This window comes from Parus major, chromosome 1A (genome assembly GCF_001522545.3).
Source record: "Parus major isolate Abel chromosome 1A, Parus_major1.1, whole genome shotgun sequence".
Classification (NCBI taxonomy): domain Eukaryota; kingdom Metazoa; phylum Chordata; class Aves; order Passeriformes; family Paridae; genus Parus; species Parus major.
Window position 1 is genome coordinate 67,722,781 of NC_031773.1, and position 18,851 is coordinate 67,741,631.

The 18,851-nt window shown below is 45.2% G+C and overlaps 2 protein-coding genes across 8 annotated transcripts in view; both read right to left on the reverse strand.

Annotated features, from left to right (window-relative positions):
- LOC107204386 (aldo-keto reductase family 1 member B1-like) overlaps positions 1-3,757 on the reverse strand; it is a 9,878-nt gene extending 6,121 nt beyond the window's left edge. The window contains exons 1-3 of one of the 2 annotated variants that reach the window (XM_015627386.3): positions 3,652-3,757; positions 1,129-1,296; positions 346-462 (exon numbers count right to left, since the gene is read on the reverse strand). In XM_015627386.3, coding sequence (XP_015482872.1) covers positions 346-462; positions 1,129-1,296; positions 3,652-3,717 — 351 coding nt within the window. In that variant the 5' untranslated portion in view covers positions 3,718-3,757. Of the gene's footprint in view, positions 1-345; positions 463-1,128; positions 1,297-3,568 lie in introns of both variants that reach the window. The other variant, XM_015627385.2, reaches the window with a different exon arrangement.
- A 1,451-nt stretch (positions 3,758-5,208) lies between these two features.
- On the reverse strand, positions 5,209-17,472 carry USP18 (ubiquitin specific peptidase 18). Of its 6 annotated transcripts, XM_015627379.3 has the most exons (12): positions 17,161-17,470; positions 16,764-17,000; positions 14,497-14,693; positions 13,753-13,849; positions 12,436-12,581; positions 10,802-10,881; positions 9,852-9,998; positions 9,338-9,433; positions 8,645-8,815; positions 7,755-7,886; positions 7,326-7,375; positions 5,209-6,961 (listed from the first exon to the last, which is right to left on the reverse strand). In XM_015627379.3, the coding sequence occupies exons 3-12, from the start codon at positions 14,663-14,665 to the stop codon at positions 6,913-6,915; spliced, it is 1,137 nt and encodes a 378-aa protein (XP_015482865.1). In that variant the 5' UTR covers positions 14,666-14,693; positions 16,764-17,000; positions 17,161-17,470; the 3' UTR covers positions 5,209-6,912. The 6 variants fall into 6 exon arrangements, with proteins under 6 accessions (XP_015482865.1, XP_015482864.1, XP_015482867.1 ...); XM_015627378.3 differs by lacking the exon at positions 16,764-17,000; XM_015627381.3 differs by lacking the exon at positions 16,764-17,000 and having other exon boundaries at positions 14,497-14,654; positions 17,161-17,469.
- Positions 17,473-18,851: the final 1,379 nt, after the last annotated feature.

Sequence of the window (18,851 nt, forward strand, 5' to 3'; positions counted from 1 at the left end):
GAGAAAACATGAGAGAAGAATTGGAACTAAGTAGTTTGCATGTTTGATTCTTGATAAGGAAATGGCAGCCAAACCCCATACTGTAAGAGGAATGTGATCTGCATGATAATTTGATCCATGACTTGAAAATGCTGTGCAGGGAAAAATAAAGTGGTTTTTGTACTACAAGACCTAGTTTAAGCAGCCATGACCTTACCTTTCCTTCTGGGCTCTCCCTGCAGAGGTTTATCATTATGTCCTAACAAGGTTTACCAACTCCTGGTTGGACATAATGATAGGTCTGGTCCCAAAGGCAAGAGGGGAAGAGCCCTGACAGATGGATCCCAGGACTTCAAATTGCAATACCTTGAATCCCATGGGCGAGTGCATCAGGTAGAGATCCAAATAATTCAGCTGGAGGGCAGCAAGTGTTTTCTGGCACACCTCCTTCACCAGGGATCTCTCGTGGAAGGTGGACCAGAGCTGTGGGGGAACACAAAACCTGGGAGCTGCTCTCCTGCCCTCACAATGGCAGAGCATCCCTGGCAGGGAAACACCCAGCACAGGCACAGAGGCAGCTCAGGATGTTGCACATCTCATCTCAAGCAAGTGCCACTTGAGGCACCTGAATTTATCAGAGCTACCGTTAAGTAAAATAAGGATGGGATACTCTGAAATTCCATCAATTACTGCAACAATTAAAACAAAGAAAAGAAGCTAACCTGGTGAAAATCGACCCACCAGCTTCCAGCAGATAGAAGTTACTTTATTTTTCCTACCATTGTTGTTGGGGGAAAAAACAAAACAAGGCATAACATACAGGAGTTGACAGGCTGAGGCCGGCAGCGCAGCAGGAGCGACCACGAACACAATAGCCCTGCTTCCTATCCCAGAGGCCACCAAGAGCACAGCCTCAGTTCCTGTCTCCATGGCTGACAATGGATATGGACTACAAAAAAACCCCTCTCAAACCCAGCCTTTTGTTCCTCAGGGGTTGACCTATTCCTTCCCCTCACCATCCACAAATTGCTTTGCCTTGGCAGAGAGGAGTTAATTCCCAGCTTCATCCCGTGGCACTTTCCATGCTGGGGCTTTGTCTCTCCTCCCTAGAGCTTGGCCTCATGTGAGAAATCCTATCCAAGGACACACCTTGCTGACAATAAAGAGTTCTTCTCTCCTCACAACGCCCTCCTCAATTTTTTGTCGCAGCGCATCTCCGATCTCCCTCTCGTTCTGGTACATGTAGGCGCAGTCAAAGTGACGGTACCCAACATCGAGGGCAAACTTCACTGCATCCCTTGCTGCTCCCTGGAGACACTGAAACCAGGAGAGAAGACAGTGATTTGCTAAATAGCAGATTAAGAAGTTTGGTGTTCTGAAAATCTGGCGTTTTTAAGCCCCAGAGTAACGAGGTGTTCCAGTCTGGATTTGGCTTTCGTTGGTTTTGTGAAATCAAATGGCAAAGGGAGTCACTGATGAGGTGCCTGAGCTGATCCACCCTTTTCTAAGGATTGGGAGTTCACCCTGGGACACGAGGCTATCTTGCAATAAGTTCTAATTTCCCCAGAAATTAAAAGCAACTTTAGTGTGACATACCGGTGACATGAGGAAACCAATCACCTCTGGAATGTGTGCTGGCCCTGCACAAAAACAATCCAGCTCTTGTTGACACGGGACAGGGAGGTGGGGGACTCAAAACACTACAGACAGTGCCACCTCCTGGGTAAAGTGCACACTTGGTACTTGATAGCAAAATAAACCACTTCAGATTCTTGGCTTGGGGACACCGAAGAGCTGTTTGAATACAATCTAGAAAAAGGCACTCCAAACAGAAACGTGATTCAAAACCATGAACAACTCCTACTTTTTTTAAAAAATTATATCACTTCTCCAAATTTTTGCAGTCAAAGGGCGGTGAGTTGGTCCACCTAAATTAACAACAACAAAAACATAGAAAACACAGCAAATTTTTTCACACTTTTATAAGTTTTGATCCATTTCTATATTGGGGTTAATTGTCCAATTACAGCTTCAGGTGATGAAATCCCATCCTCTCAGTTTGCTCCCCTCAATTCACTGTTTATAATTTTTGGGCCTGAAGCTGCAGTGGTGTCCTTGGTTCTGGGGCTGGAAAATTGTTTTGTCTGAGCTGTGAGGAGAACTTGCTCACACTTTATATGAAGTTCAGAACCATCCACTAAGGCAGTGCAGAATCTGGAAAATAGGAGAGCTATTTCTAATTAATTTAAGGCATCAGTGCTGCTGCAGCTTGGCAAAGCGATCGGTGTCGCTTCCGAGGGGAGGAGCCAGTGGAGAGCAAAGGCAACACCATACCCCAAGATTACATAAAACTCTGTCATGTGAGATGTTTTTCAGAGAAAATAATCCATTGTTTCATTTTACAAGGTGCTCACTGAGCTCGACTCAGAGCTGCTGGGCCCCATCACTGCACCAAAAGGCTGAGGCTGCTGTGGGAACCTTGAAATCAAACAGCTTTAATGAAATAAACCATAGCCATGGATGAATAAACCATGGCCCAATAAACCATGGGCTTGGGCCATGTTTTCATTACATAACAGAAGATATTATTTTGTGGTGGCAGGGGTGGTGTGCCCAAAATTTTCCTTCTACTTGGTTCTAATCAGTTTTTATTAACAACATAACAAGTTCCTTCAGAGAGCTCCCCCATCACAGCTTCCTGCCCTAAGAGGCCCCCTCAAGGCACACTTTGGTTTTAAAAGCCTACTTTAGGCTTGTTAGTGTCCTTTGTCACCAGAAAGATAAAGATTGAAAGGGTTAAACAAAACCTTTCGTGTACATAAAGTTAGATGCTGATTAGCATCAGCTGACCCAAAAATATGGCAAGAATTTAAGATATTTTTATGGTGACTGGGAAAGTGTTTCATGGAGCTGGGAAGTTGTGATTTGACATATTTTGTTTCCAGTCTCTATGAGAAAGAGATTTATATTATATTATATTATCGTCTAATATGAGGATCAGAGCTAGGGGAGAATGTACTTTTTAAAATATTTTTATCTTTCTTAAGATCAGTTTCTTAAAATTTTCGGCTCATTTCCAGAATCCTTTTACATTTATGATTCAGTATATTCTTAAACCTACTCTATCTTACCCCAAGTCCATTAGGTAACATTTGCAGGTAAAGAACCACCCAAACTATCTTCCTTCAAAGTGCTGCTTACTCATTTGCTGCCAATAAAAATAAGTTATCTTCAATCTCTATGAAATTATTGCAAATTCCCATTTCCAATCTACTTATTTCCCCTTAAGTTCCTTTATCTACACACACTCATCAAAGATGACACCTACATGATGTGCTGGGATGCTAATACCCAGTGCCAAAAGCAAAAAGAAAAACAAACAAAAAAAAAAAAAACCCAAAACCAAAATACAAAATAAAACAAGCTGGGCAGAGGTTTTTACTTTTGTAGCATGTCATTTATTTTTTTTTCCACAGCTAAGAAAAACCTTGTACCTACTTGATTACCTCCACTCGCTCCAAAGATTTCCTGAAGGCCAGGAATAAATAAATACCCGCGTTACCTGAGATATTTCAAAAGGAAATATTACACAGAGGATTTGCTGCACTCCCTTGATGAGAAGAGGAGGTTGCTGGAATAAAAAGCAGTCTGCTGTGATTCCCAGCATGGTACCTGCCAGGTCCCCAGTCCCAGGATGGGCATCCTCGCACGAGTGGGCAGCTCCAGGTAAGTGGCCATGGGCGGTCTCCTCCCAGCAAGAAGAGGCTGTGGTCTCTTGCAAAACCTTTTAAATCAGCTCTGCCCCTCCCTCCTGCCTGCTGACTGGCTGCAGACAAGGAAAATATGGGCAGAAGTGCTGTGATAAGAGGAGGCAGGGATTTTAGTTTATCTTACCCTTCAAAGAAGTTAAAAACTGATTGCAGGCTCCTCCTGAATTTATTGAGTGAGCTCATCATGGCAGGTTTGCATTGCCTGAGGTTGCAGGGTTTTGTATACCTCATGGTCTCTGCTTTCCTGCAAGGGAAGTGGTCTCTGGGGAGTTGGCACATGCCCCAAAACCATTTCTCATCTCATATCACCAGAAGATACCAGATTGTCTCAGGAGGAAGCATTAAACAGCCCACAGGAGGAATAATTTTTTTTAAATTCCCAATATGGCTTCATCCCCATGGCACTGTGCATCCATGGTTTTATATTTTTATATTTTTTATTGTTATTTTAAAATATATATGTTTGATCTCAAGGCTCCCCATAGCTTTTGCTCTCAGCTGCTGTAATGATGAGTGGTCACTCAACTCAGAAGAACCCTTTTAATTTTATTTCTCTGCTCAAAAAAGTCAGGCCTAAATACTGCCAGGAAATCAGGGTTTAACCAGCACTTCTAATGCCCAGGGCTGCTGTGTTGAGATTTCAGTCCCCTACATGGTTTTTCTCCTTATTTGTGAGAAAAAGGAATAATGCAGGTGAGATATCTGTGATGACCATGTCTGAATCATTGTTTCCCTGTCCCTTCAGTGATTTTGTAAATTACATATTGACATTCTAGAAATTATATTTTTGTGAGACATTTATTAGATGTATTTACTTTTTCCCCCTGTTTTTTTCTGTGTTTCTTGAAGGTAAGGCATATCTGATTTTAAGGAGGATTTTGGCAGAGGTGAAGCAGAGCATGTGTAATCTGCTACCACATGGTAATCCTAAACCAAACAAAAAACAGAAGCAAGGAGTTACCAGGACCTACAATAATCCCTCCACACACATCCTCTTGGTTTTATCTGGCTTTTCAAAGCCCTTGCTGCTGGTGCTGAGTTTATTTGCACAGTGACTCAAACATAGGACAAATAATCCCAGCTCCTTTGTAGCAGTTTTTGGTGGAAAAGTGTTTCTGGCAGAAATTCTGGGGGGACACAGGGGCAGCCAAGGTGACTTTTTGCAGAAGCAGCTCAGCTCAGGCAGTTGTTAAAACTGGTTCACCTAAATTAACAGTTTTTTGCACTGCTCACCCTCCTGCTCTCCTGTGGCCCATCTGCATGTGGGAGCAATTCAGGCTTTCACATGACAGCAAACCCCAAAATAAACTCACTGTGCCTCCAGCACAAGGGTGAAGTGTCCAGGTTCAGCTGGTTTTCCATGGCTCTGGGAGCTAAACATTAGCAGCAGCTCTACCCTGAATACCTGACCTGCATTCACAGTGTTTAGGAAGAATAGATCAAGAATAAACCACAAGACTGATTTTCTAAGGAATTTATCCCATACTATTTTATTCAAAAAACCACTGATTATTTTTCATTGAAATTAAATGGGGTTTTTTCCACATTCTTAAATATATCTCTGCAATTTTTTCCTTGATGGGTGACAGCCCTGGAAGGTTGTGACACATTTAAGGCATTTTTCATAAGCATAAGGTTTTAAATTTCAAGTTACAGGTAATTAAAGAGGTCAGTCTCTTGCTCCATTAACTTCTCAGTTCCTGGGAATGCAGCTTTTTTCAGCTCCTTCACAGAGGCAAAGTGTTGGAAAAACAAACAGAAACTTGTTTTTCTTACTCACCTGTTGCAAGATGCTTTAAAAAGAGTGCAATGCATTCCTGAAGGTGAACAGGCTGAAAATTCCTCATCCTGATGGCAAATAATACACTGGGATTTTTTTTACCACAGAATAAATAATACAAACACAGAGCTGAACAGACTAATGGACATTGCTAACACAGTGAAATAAAAGCCTGCTACACCATGAAAGAGTAATTTCACAGCTAGGCTCTTAAGATTTCTCAGTTTACATTCAGGAAATGGACATGAGTCATCATCATTACCAAAATTAAATTAGTTTATACATAGATGGTAGATATCTTCATTAGTTTTATAGTCTTACATAATTTCTATAATTTTAATATAATTTTCATAATTGCTCAGTCCCACAAAACCAGCACCTTTGTAAAGATACAGTCATAGATTGCATTAGGTTGAAGGTTCTTCCAGATCTCAAACTGCTGGGATCCTCTATCCAAGAGGATCAGCAAGAGTTAATGTCAAGAGTGCTTTAAAAGCCACACAAAACCAAAAATCCCAAAAGCTCCAGCACATCAAGGCATCCCACTTTCCTTATCACTGTGTATGGCCTGTGTAGTGCAAAATCACTAACCAACCTCAGAATCTCTGCTGCTCTGAATATTTTCCTCTACAGGAAAGAAAATGCATCTAAAAGCCTGATAAGCCTGTTGAGATAATAATCACCTGCACAAAGTTACACAAACTCATCTTGTAAATCAGAATTGCTCCAATAAATCCAACTTATTGTGATTAAAACACGGGTGATTAGGTGATTTAAAACACCTCTTGACACATCTCAGGCCCTGCAGTGATTCATTTTCAGGTAGGTTTTAAGGAGTGTGTGCCACTGATGTGTGTGTCATAAGGGTTCTGAGCCTTCCCCCAGCTGTTTCTGGGGTGATTTTTGGGGTCTCCTGCCCTGCTTGCCAGCATTTAACGTGGTGCTAAAAGGACAAAGTAAATGTCAAGCTCTTACTGGCTCTGTCTGGCTCCCACAGCTCTCCAGTTTTACCACACACATCACACAGGCTTTGAGGCCAAACACTTCCCCTGGGCTGGAATCCAGGGGTCAGCATCAAGGAAAACAGCAAAGCAGCAAAGACAAGGACCAACTTCACCATCTTTTAAAGAGGAAATGAACATGTAGAGCCACATAAACACATAAAACACACAAAGGAAAAGGTCTGTAGTTGCAACTCTTCCTGGATCCATTCCCTAGCTGAGTGTCTGCTGCACTTTTTTCATAAATAAATGTGAAGACCAAGGCTGCTGAGTGCAGAATGTCTTTCTTGTGAAACATTTGTGCATGTCTGCACTGGCATAGAAGTGCTGAGCTCCATGGACAATGCACAGCTCTGAGACATTCTGATACTCCAGGACGGGCCTACCAAGGGTGCTTTTTCATATAAAACAAGAGATAGGCTGTTTCTCTCCTGCAGAGGCAAAGAGAAAGCAAAACACAAGGTATGTTTGAAGATCTAGGCTGCAGGTAACATCCCAGAATTGCTCCTGTTCAGCTTTCTGAGCTTTAGGTCAACTAAGCTGGTCTTCTCCAGTGTGCCCAAGATTCCCTGGCAGTGCTGTAGTTTATAGGAGAGATTGTCTCCCTCCTGTAAACTCATTTTCTTATGATGCATCAAAACAAAAAGCATGGAGAAATCCTGACTGACATCTCCTGCATGCCCACTACACCCCAGGCAATATGCAGCCCAAACCAATTTGTCTTCCCTCTCTTTGCTACCCTCATTCCAAAGTCCAGAGCAGCACTAGAAAAAAATCAGGGATAAATCTGCATACCAGTGGAGGTTGGAATGTCCATAGGTGCATTTAACATCATCCCACGATACCTAGAGAAGAAAAGCACACAGGATATAAGTGTTATAATAAGTGGTACTTCCAGAAGCTAAATACCTTTCAATAAATTGGTTTTCTGCTGTTACTCTTTGAGGAAAAACAGTTCTGAATGCAGACATTGAGCAGATGTGGGGTACATTGAGTAGGATGTTCAGCAAATGGCTGCTTCTGCAAATCACTCAACAGACCCTGAGGCCTTGTTTGGTGCAGAAGTGAGAGTCACTCTGCCCTCAGCCCAGAGCATCCTGTAGCAGAAGTGAACAAACCTCTTTCAAACAGCCTCAGTTTCCTTTCCTGGCTCTCTTTAGTCAGACTGGAGGAGACCTAGAGGAGAGTCCAGGAAGGTACAAAAACGTGGTTTGATCTGCTCACCTGGCAAACCTCAGAATCGTTGAAGCAATACCATTTACCCTCGGTGAGGCTCCGAATGTAGGCACAGTAATGTCCACAGCTGGTTGATCCTGAATGAGCAACCACAGCAAAAAGCTCATACTTCCAGGTAGCCTGCAAAGAGACACAAAGAGCAATTTTCAGTGCAGCATTTCTCATCTGCCACAGACCACAGAGGAGCAGCAGCCAGGGCAGCAAGGATGTGAATTCTGTAAGGGAAAAAAGATCAGATCAGCCTTGAGCCACCCTGCCTTTTTTTGCTCTTACCCTCAGAATTTTTCCTGTCAGCTATGGGCTGGCAGCTCCCCCTGGAGACCAGAGGATTGTGAAAAAGGCAGCAGGACAGCAAAGGATCAGCAAAGAGGTTCTCCACAGCCAACGCTGCAGTGGTGACTTCTGTTGTTGCCACGCTTCCCCTCCTTATTTCCCAAAAGAGAAACAGGTCCACAGTGGGGCAGATCCAGCTCAGCTCCCTGGCAAAGCTGCTGTGGCCAGCAACACCAAACTCTGCCAACAATACCAAAAATGCTGAGTGGGAAATAGCAGGAACAGAGTTCCCCTGTCTTGGACAGGTGAGATCTGCAAAGCCTGGCTTCTGTCCTTAAGACAGGAACTTCCAGTTATGGTGCCTTTGGTGATTTGATCACCAAATTTATTTAACTTAATGTGATTTAATCACAGAGTGCTGAATAATGGCTGAACCAGTTAAAACTGTGGGATGTGAGACAACACCAGGCACAGGCAAAGTTTGAGACACAAATTTTTAAGACAGGCACTTTGAACCGAGACAGGTATTGATGTGATCTCTTAAATTTTTATGAGAATGGAGCAGAGAGAAGAAAATCTGCCCTTTTTGAACAGAAGTATCTCACCATTTCACTGTCATCTGCTTGACACTGATTTTCTTTCAAGACTTCCCTGAAATCAAGTTCTTGTGGGAATGGCAGGGAGTGACTCAGCTTGTGCGTGCGAGAGGATCTTTCAAAGCAGAAGCGTTTTAGGTGCAAGGTCAGAGTCCGTGGCAGATGGACGAGCTTCATGCTCTATAAAGCAATAAAAAACACCATTGAGAACTGGGGAACAAACCCTGGGGAGTAGGGTGGAAACAGCCATTGCCACCCAGTGTGTGTAGAACAGAGGGCAGCCAGTGCTCCAGTGAATATTTGCCAATTCCAGGGCACAGCAGATGCCAAACCTTTGTAGCCCAGCTGCAAACAAGGCACACCCACATAATACAAGCTGTGGTAGCCAAGATTTTCAGCTTTAGTGTCATCAGCACCCAGCCTTGGGTGGTGTCTCAAGGGTTGCTGCACTTCCCATGTGCTTTAGGGCTCTAAGTTGGTAGCACTAGGAAGGTGAGGAGACACAAATCAACTTCCCTGTGACAAGGGAGACCTTCCCAACAGGATGAGGGATGCCTGTGGTTTATATCTCACTGACACTGCTGTGCTGCCAAATCTCAGTTGTTGATCTCTTAAACTGATATGGTTGAGTCCTTTCCCCACCCTCCCCAGTCCTCAAGGGAGTTCTGGGTATGAGATGTGGGGAAATAGTTCTCCCTTTACCTGCAGAAAAGTTGTTTTCCTCCCACACTGTTGACAGAAACACATGTTTAGCCCAGTCAGCTCCTCTGGATGGAAGAAGTATTGCAGACAATCCTCCTAAGAAGACAGAGAATTCTTCCAACTGAATTCCTCCAAGCTGAGTTTTTATTTCTACTTATTTCAGAGGGTCCAAGCAAACAGCAAAGTTACAGATGTTTTTATTCAAAGGACAAAAGACTGCCTAGCATCCTGAAACAAAAAGTTCCTCATCTCTCCTAGCTGCTGCTGTGATTGCAATAGTTGGAGGGGAAAAAAAAGAGTGCACATATTCCACAAAGAAGGTATTGATGGATAAATGTCTTTTACATCCACTTTAAAGCCTTAGAGGTTTTCAAAGCAGCTCCTTTATGCTGAAACAGTATAAAGTGGTCAGAGAATCAATGAGGTCCAGTGGTGCACTGGCATTTGAATAATCCACTGTGAACAGAGGGGAATCATCTCTTTCCTAAGGAAACAGTGCTGCTGCTAAACTTACCAGAGTCTTCAGCCTGTGAGAATTGGCATCCAGCACTGGGAGTGGAAGGGTTAACATGGTGCTGTTGCTCTTTATTTCAAAAGAGCATTTCTGACAGGCCAGATGCTCCTGTATGCAGATGGTGTACAAATCACTCAGCTCCTCTACCTGGAGGGGTGGAAAAGAAAGGCCAAAACAAGATTTATGACAAAGACAGCTGAGCTGTTCCCCCGTGGCTGGGAAAGCCCATGTGGACACACATTTCAAACAAGGTCATTGCTTTAAGGCTGGAACCAAGGTGTGACAATGACTTATGTGGACAGGGTACTTCCCACAATTTAAATGAGAACAATTCCTTCCCCCCCATTCCCCAACAGAGGGGAAAGACACAGCCTAGAGGATCAGAGAGTTAAATATCTGCATTGATGCAGAATTGGTCTGTTTTGCTTGAAACTGAAACAGGAGCCTGACTTCTGTATTAATAAAACTGTGACTGCCAGTCAAGGAAAAGATTCTTTTTCTCTTCCCAGTCCCATGGGAGGAACTGCAATATAAATCATGTTCTGTCAGTGACTAATTACAATGAAATGCACGTGGCTGACTTCAAAGAATGGAAAGGTTGTGTCAAGATACACCAATAAATGCTTACAGAAATTTGGGGGGGAAAAAAAAGAAATTAAACATGAATAAATACAATGTTCTAAAATATCAATATTGTAGTTATTAATCAGCTCATCCATTAGTATGGAGGCTGGTATGCCCTGAAAGCAGGATGAGCAAAACTTAGCTGTGGTTCAAAATGTTGAAGCTTATGAAACAAAGATTCTCTGTCCAATTTGAAAGATGCAATGAAAGAGGGGATAATTTTATAAATTTAGCTTAGAACAATTGCCAGTGAACGGGATCCTTCAAGGAGCAGAGGAAACCACACGTGATAATGGGCGAAGGCTCATTTCAGTCACCATCCTTACCAGCTCTGGCTTTTTCATCTGCTTCTTTAACAAGTTCCAGAGAGTCAGAAAGAGCTGAGCAGCATCATGCTGCACAAACACTGCACAAACAGAAAACACAACCTCAATCAGCATCATGAACAGCACCCAGCACAGCAGATTTCCCACAAATGCCAAAAGGAGATTGACTGTCCCCCCTTAGATCCAGTCTCTTGGCCTTTGCTCCTCCCTGCTGAGACAGAGCTTAGGCTGGGCACAAGCTGTGATTTCTCCATGTGACCTGAGCAGGCAGTGGGAGAAGACAGTTTGTACCACCCAGTGCAAAAGTCCTGTCTCTGTCACCAGATGCAGGGACAAGAGGATGCTCAACACCCATCAGAGAAGGGCTCAGATGGCTCCCTGGGTTGAGGAGTGCATTTAACAGCATCAGAGAGTGGTTTGGGTTGGAAGGAGCCTTAAACATCATCTGGTTCCCCTCCTCCCCCACCATGGGCAGAGACACCTTCCAGCAGACCAGCAAACACCTTCCAGCCTGTTCTTGAACCCTTTTCAGGGGCACAGCATCCACAGCTTCTCTGGGCACACTGCAGCAGCATCTCACCACTCCCACAGTTAAAAAATCTCTTCCCAATATTTAATCTAAACCAGTTTCAAGCCATAACTCCTTGTCCTGTCACTTCTATGTCCCATGTCCTACCATGCCCTTGTAAACAGCCCCCTTTGAGTCCTCCTTAGAAACAGCACAGGGAAGATTCTGTTCTCTTTTTCACCTTTATTACTCCACAGATCTTTATTTCCCCCATCCCCCCATGCAGGCTAAAATGCTCCTGAGTGCTGAGATTAAAATGACAGGAGGGCTCATGCATATATCTCACACATCAGCTAGTACAAACCCCTTGATCCCTATCTCTCTTTAACTGGAAGAGAGAGGGCTGCAAAGCCACTCAGAGTCAGGAGAAAAATGATACAGAGGTACTGAGTTTATCTTGTGTTCCTCTTTCATAAAGGTCAGGGCACCTCCCCTTTCAGTACTCTCCTGCTTTTATATGACAAAGATAAGGGCATTTGGTTATATATATATATATATATATACACCCTGTGTATTTGTACACACAGACTGACTCTTGGCATCCCATTCTCACTGGTCACTCATGCACTAAAACCTCTTTCTTTTAGAACTTTGAGCAGCTGGGAGATTTAGCCTGCAAATTCTCCTCTCTGCCCTTATAAGAAGGAGCAGGGGGGGAAACTGTGCAAATTAATTCTCTTTCCCACACTATCCCTTTCTTCTAATAAGTAACAGCAGCTGTTTCACTATCATGATGCCAGTACAGCAAGACAAATCAAGCAGTGAACTCTCTGTCCTGCACAGCCCTTTCCTCCTGGCCAATATCCAGAGCTGTATATTCTAGCAGGCTGATAGTTTTCCCCACCCTTTGGATATCAGCAAATATATCCAGCAGGGTTGTTTTGGGATTTTTTTTTCTCTCTTCACAAGTAAGACACAGCATTGCACTCAGCTGGGAGGCAGCTCCCAGGAGCCCTGTGTCATTGTGCACCTAACTCCTGGAATTTCTGAATTCAGAAACGGAATGGGGAGATGTTGGAGTGCTGGATGATGCAGGCAGAGGTGGGCATGAGGCAGGGCTGCTCACATTTCACTCTGTGCTCTGAGAGGCAGCAAGCCAGCTCTCTGGGACCAACAGCTTTGCACTTGCCATACTGCATCTTCTCCAACAGCAGGAGCATCTGGTACGGGACATTGCTTCTCCTCTGCGCAGGAGATGGTGGCACTGTGATCCTGAAAGGGGAAGAAGAAACACCAGTGGTAATTTAGAGGTACAGTGGAGAAATATCAGACACCACACCTGAAGGAGCACAGGTCAGTAGCAGAGAGCAGCTCAAGAGGAATCAGAATGGGCACAATTACAGCAAAAGAAGGAAAAAGACGAAGTCACCCACACTAGCTCATTCCAGAGTGCAGGCTGACAGTTCTAAAGTAAAAGGCCAGAATTTTAAGTTGGTTTGTTCCTGGATAAGAGACAAGCCAAGCAGGACCTCAAATGCTTTCTGGCCTCAGAAACATTAGTTACAGCCAGTTTCAGACCTTTATTGCCTCCCACCCACTGATGTCCTCACCCACAACCAGCCCTCAAAATTTTCTGGGCAGATAAAATGTTTATATTTCAACCATAACTCTTAATTCTCCCTAAATTTACTGTAGTCCATAGGTTTTTCTTACTTCAAATAAGCATGGTAACCTACAGCCTATGTTATTTAGCTTTGCCCCTTTATGACACTTATTGTTTCTGCATGTCTGTAGTTTGTTTTCTCTCTCCTCTGCTCAGTAGTGAGCATGTAAGAAAGCACTGAATAGGAATGATGCACTTAGATGATTAAATCTGCAGTGAAGTGAGTAAACCAAAAACAAATCAAGCCATTTATCAGCGTGGTCAGTAGGGAGACAGAAACCCAAATCCTCCTCAAAACATGCAGGGACAAGAGTCAAGCAAAACAAAGTAATTCTAGGTATTCATGATCTGCAACAACACTCTCCTCTATCAGGGGCCAGCCAGGGCCCAGGGATTGGGGTTTGTTTATGTTTCCGTGCTTCAAGTGACAAAATTAATAGTGGATATGGCTACACATGATACATCCTTTATTATAACAGCCTGTGAGCAAACCTGGAATAAAATTATAGCCTGTTATGGAAAAGAGAGCTGCAAGCCATAAAGACTCAGCCCAGGACATGAATCAGAGATGGTTTACAATTCTGAACACAGCACCTTCTGCCTTCACAGTGTCAGTGTATGACAGACACAACAAGACAGAGACCTTACTGAGGGACCAAAAGCATCCTGACAGCACCTTGGTGATCCAAGCCTCCAAAAGGACATCCCATAGGAAATAAAAAGGAGTGGAGACAACAGAGCAACGATGGAAATGTCTCAGGTAGCTCAAACAGGTGGTACCTTCGGAGTATCCTTGTGAAGCGTATATTCATGAGGAACACCTGGAGCAGAGAGTTCAGACAGCAGCTCTGCCCAAGGTTGTACAGTCCAACAGCTTCTGCAGGGGAGAAAAAGAGGAAGAGAGAGAAGTGAGGCCTGGGGATAGGTACAAGAAAAGAAAGTGAAAATTATCTGGAAGTGGCAAACTCTTCTTGTCCACATTCAGTCATTCAGTGTCTTGATCAGACCTGGAAAAGTGTTCAAGCTATTCTACTGCTGCTCAAGCAGATTTGGTTTTGTTTGGCAACTGACAGAAAAAAATCCAAGTAAATCTGGCTAATGATGCTCAGATTTCTCCCAGCTCCTCTCTTTTTAGTCCTCTCATAACACACTTAAACATAAAATAGAACAACAGGAGGCAAAGACTGCCTGTGAGAGGAGAAAAGCCAGGGCCCAGTCCATGGTTTAGCAAATCCAGCAATGCTGGCTGCGTTTGGAAAGAGCCAGAGCCAGCAAGTTGGCCTTTTTGTCTGCAATGGCCAACTTGAGGGCTTAAAGAGGGAAAAAGCTCCGAGATCTTCATGTACTTCATTCCAGAAAAAACCTCAAAATGGTTACTTGGCAAGGCAAAATGAGAATTATCTGTATATTCCTCAGTGAAGAGGTAAGAAATAGGAGAAAATTTAACCCTATGGACAGAGAATGGTACACCAGGCATGAGAAATAGAAAAATATGACAGTGAAGAATAGGCAAAACATTATTACCATTTTTTAAGTCTGCCACACCAAAGACTGATGTCAGCTTCTGGTTTTTGGCCTTCAGCTCTTCGGTTTCCTCTCTATTGTTTTGTATTTCAATTTCTGCCTCCATGGTCTCGCTTAGTGCCACCTCTGGTTTCCTGCTTCTTTCTTGACGTCCACTTCTTTGTCCCATCAACAATATTGATCAAGGAACAAAAGGACTTCAGAGACATTTTCATTATGAAAAAGGTGAAATTAAAAAAAAAAAAATAAATCATTGAATGGTTTGGGTTGGAAGAGAACCTTAAAGGTCATCTAATTTCAACCCCCAGCCACAGACAGGGATGTCACCCACTAGATCAGGTTGCTCAGGGCCCCATCCAACCCAGCCTGGAACATCAATAAAATCAGTAAGATTCCTGCAACAGCATGTGGGATATTTGAATTAACATGGGTGTTGAGGTGTGCAGGCTATTGCTAAGGGAACAGAAACAGAGTTTGGTGACAATTGCTCATCCTGTCTTCCTCTTGTGGCTAAATAAATAAATGAGCCTTCAGTTCCACAGAGACAGCTCCATCTAGCCAAGGAACTCCACAAATCCCTGTTCAGAAAGGTTTGGTAAATAAGATGATTAAAATTGCCTAAAAGCAGACACTGCAAAACTCCATTTTTTAGCAAAATATTCTATCAAAAAAAAGTAGCCTAAGTATTGAAAAGGTCAATTTTCACCTTCTCTTCTGACCAGATAAGCCAGTCTGGTTTCTGTACTGGGCTCCCTGCGTTGGTTTTAAGCTCCTGAGTCACAGCACCACTGGGGCACTTTGGACTGTAATTTTGAAAGACATTTAAGCGCCAACATATCAGTTTCTTTTTCTGTTCCTTCAAGTGATCACAGGCAAAGTAACTGTTCATGCAAGAGAACAATTGTAATGCCTTGATTTTTAAAGGAGTATTCAACAGCCCATTACTCTGACAAGGTCTCCTGTGACTCAGCTACTAAAGCAAAATAAAAACACACAAACAAAATAATCTGATAAAAGTGCAAATGCAACTAGGCAAAAATGAAACTTTCTAGAAGTCCACCGCCAACATGGAGACAGAATCAGAAAAACCCCAAATATTCATGGAAAAAGGGGGATGTGGCGACCCCAAAAAATGCTTGGAAATGATTATTCTACAAATATTAAACAGCACATAAAATCAACCTAAGGCCAAGCACTGAAAGAATTAAGAAAAGCTACTAAGAAAGAGGAAAAAGCAAAATCCTGGTTCTGCCTTTCATACAGAGAAAAGAAAATCTCTGTTTTAAAAGCGTGTTTTTGGGTTAACTATGCCTAATAGTGTCAAATATCAAAGTTGGTGAAGATTCATGCAGAGAAGCTAGAAATAGATTTTTTTCCTGATTATTACCTTTAAACTAAGATATACTTATTTCCAACTGTACTTTTGATTGCTTACTTTTGATCTCTAAGTGTCACACACTAAGATCCACCAAATATTAATGATTTGCTGAGAAGATTTTTTTTTGGGGGGGAAAAAAAATGAACTCTGAAAGACATATTCAAGAATGTTACTTTTTAATACCCAAACCTGGTGATTAGAAAAAGAAAATATAAATTTAATCTGATTTCTCCCTTGCCAAAAGGGAGCCTGGACACAGACTGCCTGTTTTCCTGGGGATGATTTAAGGGTGAATTCAGGTTTCTGGGAGCTGAGCTGGAGTGGGAGCCTGTCTCAGGCTGGTGGGTTTAGCTGGTGTAGAATCACAGAAGGGAAAGGATGCTCACAGACAGTGGGGATGTCAAAGGAGACAGAAAAGAGAGGGGCAGCTAAACAACAGCTGGAGGGGACAAAGCAAATCTGTAGGGCACAGGTTTTGTCAGGAAAGGGAGGACTAAGAGTGGGATTAAAGAGCAAGCAACAGGGCTGGATGGCTTTGTGTGACTTGAGGAAAAGGTAGAAAGATCTTGGGGCAGGAAGGTGCAGGGCGATGCAGGGCGATGCAGGGCGATTTGTGTCTCTGGTTCCATGGAATTTTCTCCCAGTCACCACTATCAGGAATCCCGCTGTGGGAGCAGGGACACAACCAGAACTTGCCAACCCTTGGAACCGCCTGGTTTCACTATCAGAAATACAGCCCTCCTAAGACTTGTGCTTGGCCTCTTTTTCCCTGCACAGGGACCTTTCTCCCCGGCCTGCTCCAGCCTCCACCTGCCCTCCCAAGACACCAGCTTCTCATGATAAACCCCAAATTGTCCCTTCCCTACCCGTACCCGAGGAGGGCTCCCACCTCTGGCACTTGTCATCCCTTCCCTGTCAGATCCTCTTTTCCTTCCTGGGGATCTCGGGGTGCAGGACCACGTTGGATGGGGCTCTGAACAATCTGTTCTAGCGGGTGTCGCTGCCCTCAGCACCGGGATTGGAACTAGATGATCTTCAAGCTCCCTTCCAACCCAAACTTTTCCACGGTGCCCCCTGAGGTGCTCCTCGAAGGGCTCCAGCAGAGATTCAGTGTGGCTGCCCACCCCTGAGGGGAAGAAAGCACCTAAGAGCTCATCACCTCCACATTCTCTGGGATGCGGCTGAAAGACTTCAGACTTAGCCACCAAACTACTCCCCGTTATTATTTCCTCTTGATCCCCTTCCCTCCTGACACGCCGATCCAAATCAGCTGAAGGGCTTCTTACCAATTCCAGCAGCGCTTCGTACCGCACCTCCCGCTCAGGGGGCAGCGGGGGATGGAGCAGCGAGTGTGCCCCGCGGAGGAGCCGCTCCTCCGGGGCAGCAGGAGAGCTCCGGGACCGGGGAGGGCTTCGGAACCCGGGAGGGAGAGCTCCGGGACCGGGGAGAGCTCAGGGACCCGCTCGGGAGAGCTCAGGGACACGGGAGGGACCCGCTCGGGAGAGCTCCGGACCCGCTCGGGACCCGCTCGGGAGAGCTCCGGACCCGCTCGGGACCCGCTCGGGAGAGCTCCGGACCCGCTCGGGAGGGCAGCGGGCGGAGCGGGGCGGCCCCGCCGCGTCAGGCAGAGGCAGCGCCCGCCCCGCAGTTTTCATTTCCCGCTCGGCCTGGAGCAGACACAGAAAGTGAAACTCGGAGCCGCCCTGCGCCGCCTCCCGGCACCGGAGAAAGGCGCCGAGGGATTGTCACAGCCGGTTCTTTTGTCCCTTCATACAGACGGCTCCGCTTGTGCCTTGTGGGGGAAGCAGGATGAAGCACAGGTGAGGACAGCAAGAGCTCCCGGCCCTGTGCAGCCCCAGCCCGGCTCGCTGAGCCCTGGGAAGGAGGCAGCACACGAGGGGGGCTCTCAGAGGGGTTCCACGGAGCCCATCAGAGCTGTCCTTGTGGTGAAATCCTGGTTGCAAACCCTCTGGCAGGTAACGGGGATGCTGCTCACACCCCCTGCTCTGTCGGAGCTCTTCAGCTCTGAGCAGTGCGAGGTCCTCAGTGGAGGCAGCAAAAGCTGTCCTGAACCCTCACTGGGGGATGTGGATATCTGTAGGGACTCACAAGCAGAAGGGCCTGGAATTCAGAGTCCCAGCTATGGCAGAGGCTCTCAGCAATAATTTAAATATAGTGATGTTCACTTCGATTAATGGCCTGTGTGGCGACTGCCCGATGGAAGGGAGGAAGCCATAAATTGCCTAAAGAGAATGAAACCACCTGAGCAAAGTGCAGAAGGACGCTGCAGGTTAAATCTGCCAGGTGGAAGTTGGTGAAGCAGCCGAAACAGGTTTTGGAAATGACCCCTGTGAGAGCCTGGGGGCTCAGTTAGGAGGACTTTTAGCTCTTAAGAACATTTTCAGCTTTGCCTGCAGAGCTCAGCCACACCTGGAGCAGGGGTCAGGCAGAAGTGTGAGCCCAGACCATGGGCTCAGCTGAAGGGATGGCTCAGGCTGAAATGTGCAGTGTTTGGGTGCCCAAACCCAAGTGCTGCTGAGCATCGTGTGGAGCGTCCCTCGGACAAAATCTGCCAGCCCCTGATAATTGCCACGGCTTTTCTGATGTCCAAAAAGCTCCAGAAAGTGCCTTGGCTGCTGAGAGAGAGCAGCTGAGTGCTGAGTGCCCTCCCAAATAAAATAAATCATCGGGCTGATGGCCAGGGTGAGAGCGGAACAGCCTTCGGGAAGGGGGGAAATCACAGCCCAGGGGGGTCAGTGAGGATGAGGAGGGGCAGGACAGCCCCAGGTGGGGTCAGTGAGGATGAGGAGGGGCAGGACAGCCCCAGGTGGGGTCAGTGAAGATGAGGATGAGGAGGGAGGGTGGCACCCCTGAGCAGGTGGGGCAGTGTCTGGGGGTGTAGGGAGATCCTTTTTCTTTCTCTTTTCTATTTCATCATCCCAGTCCCATCCCAGGGCCTCTAGTCCCCTGCCCAGTG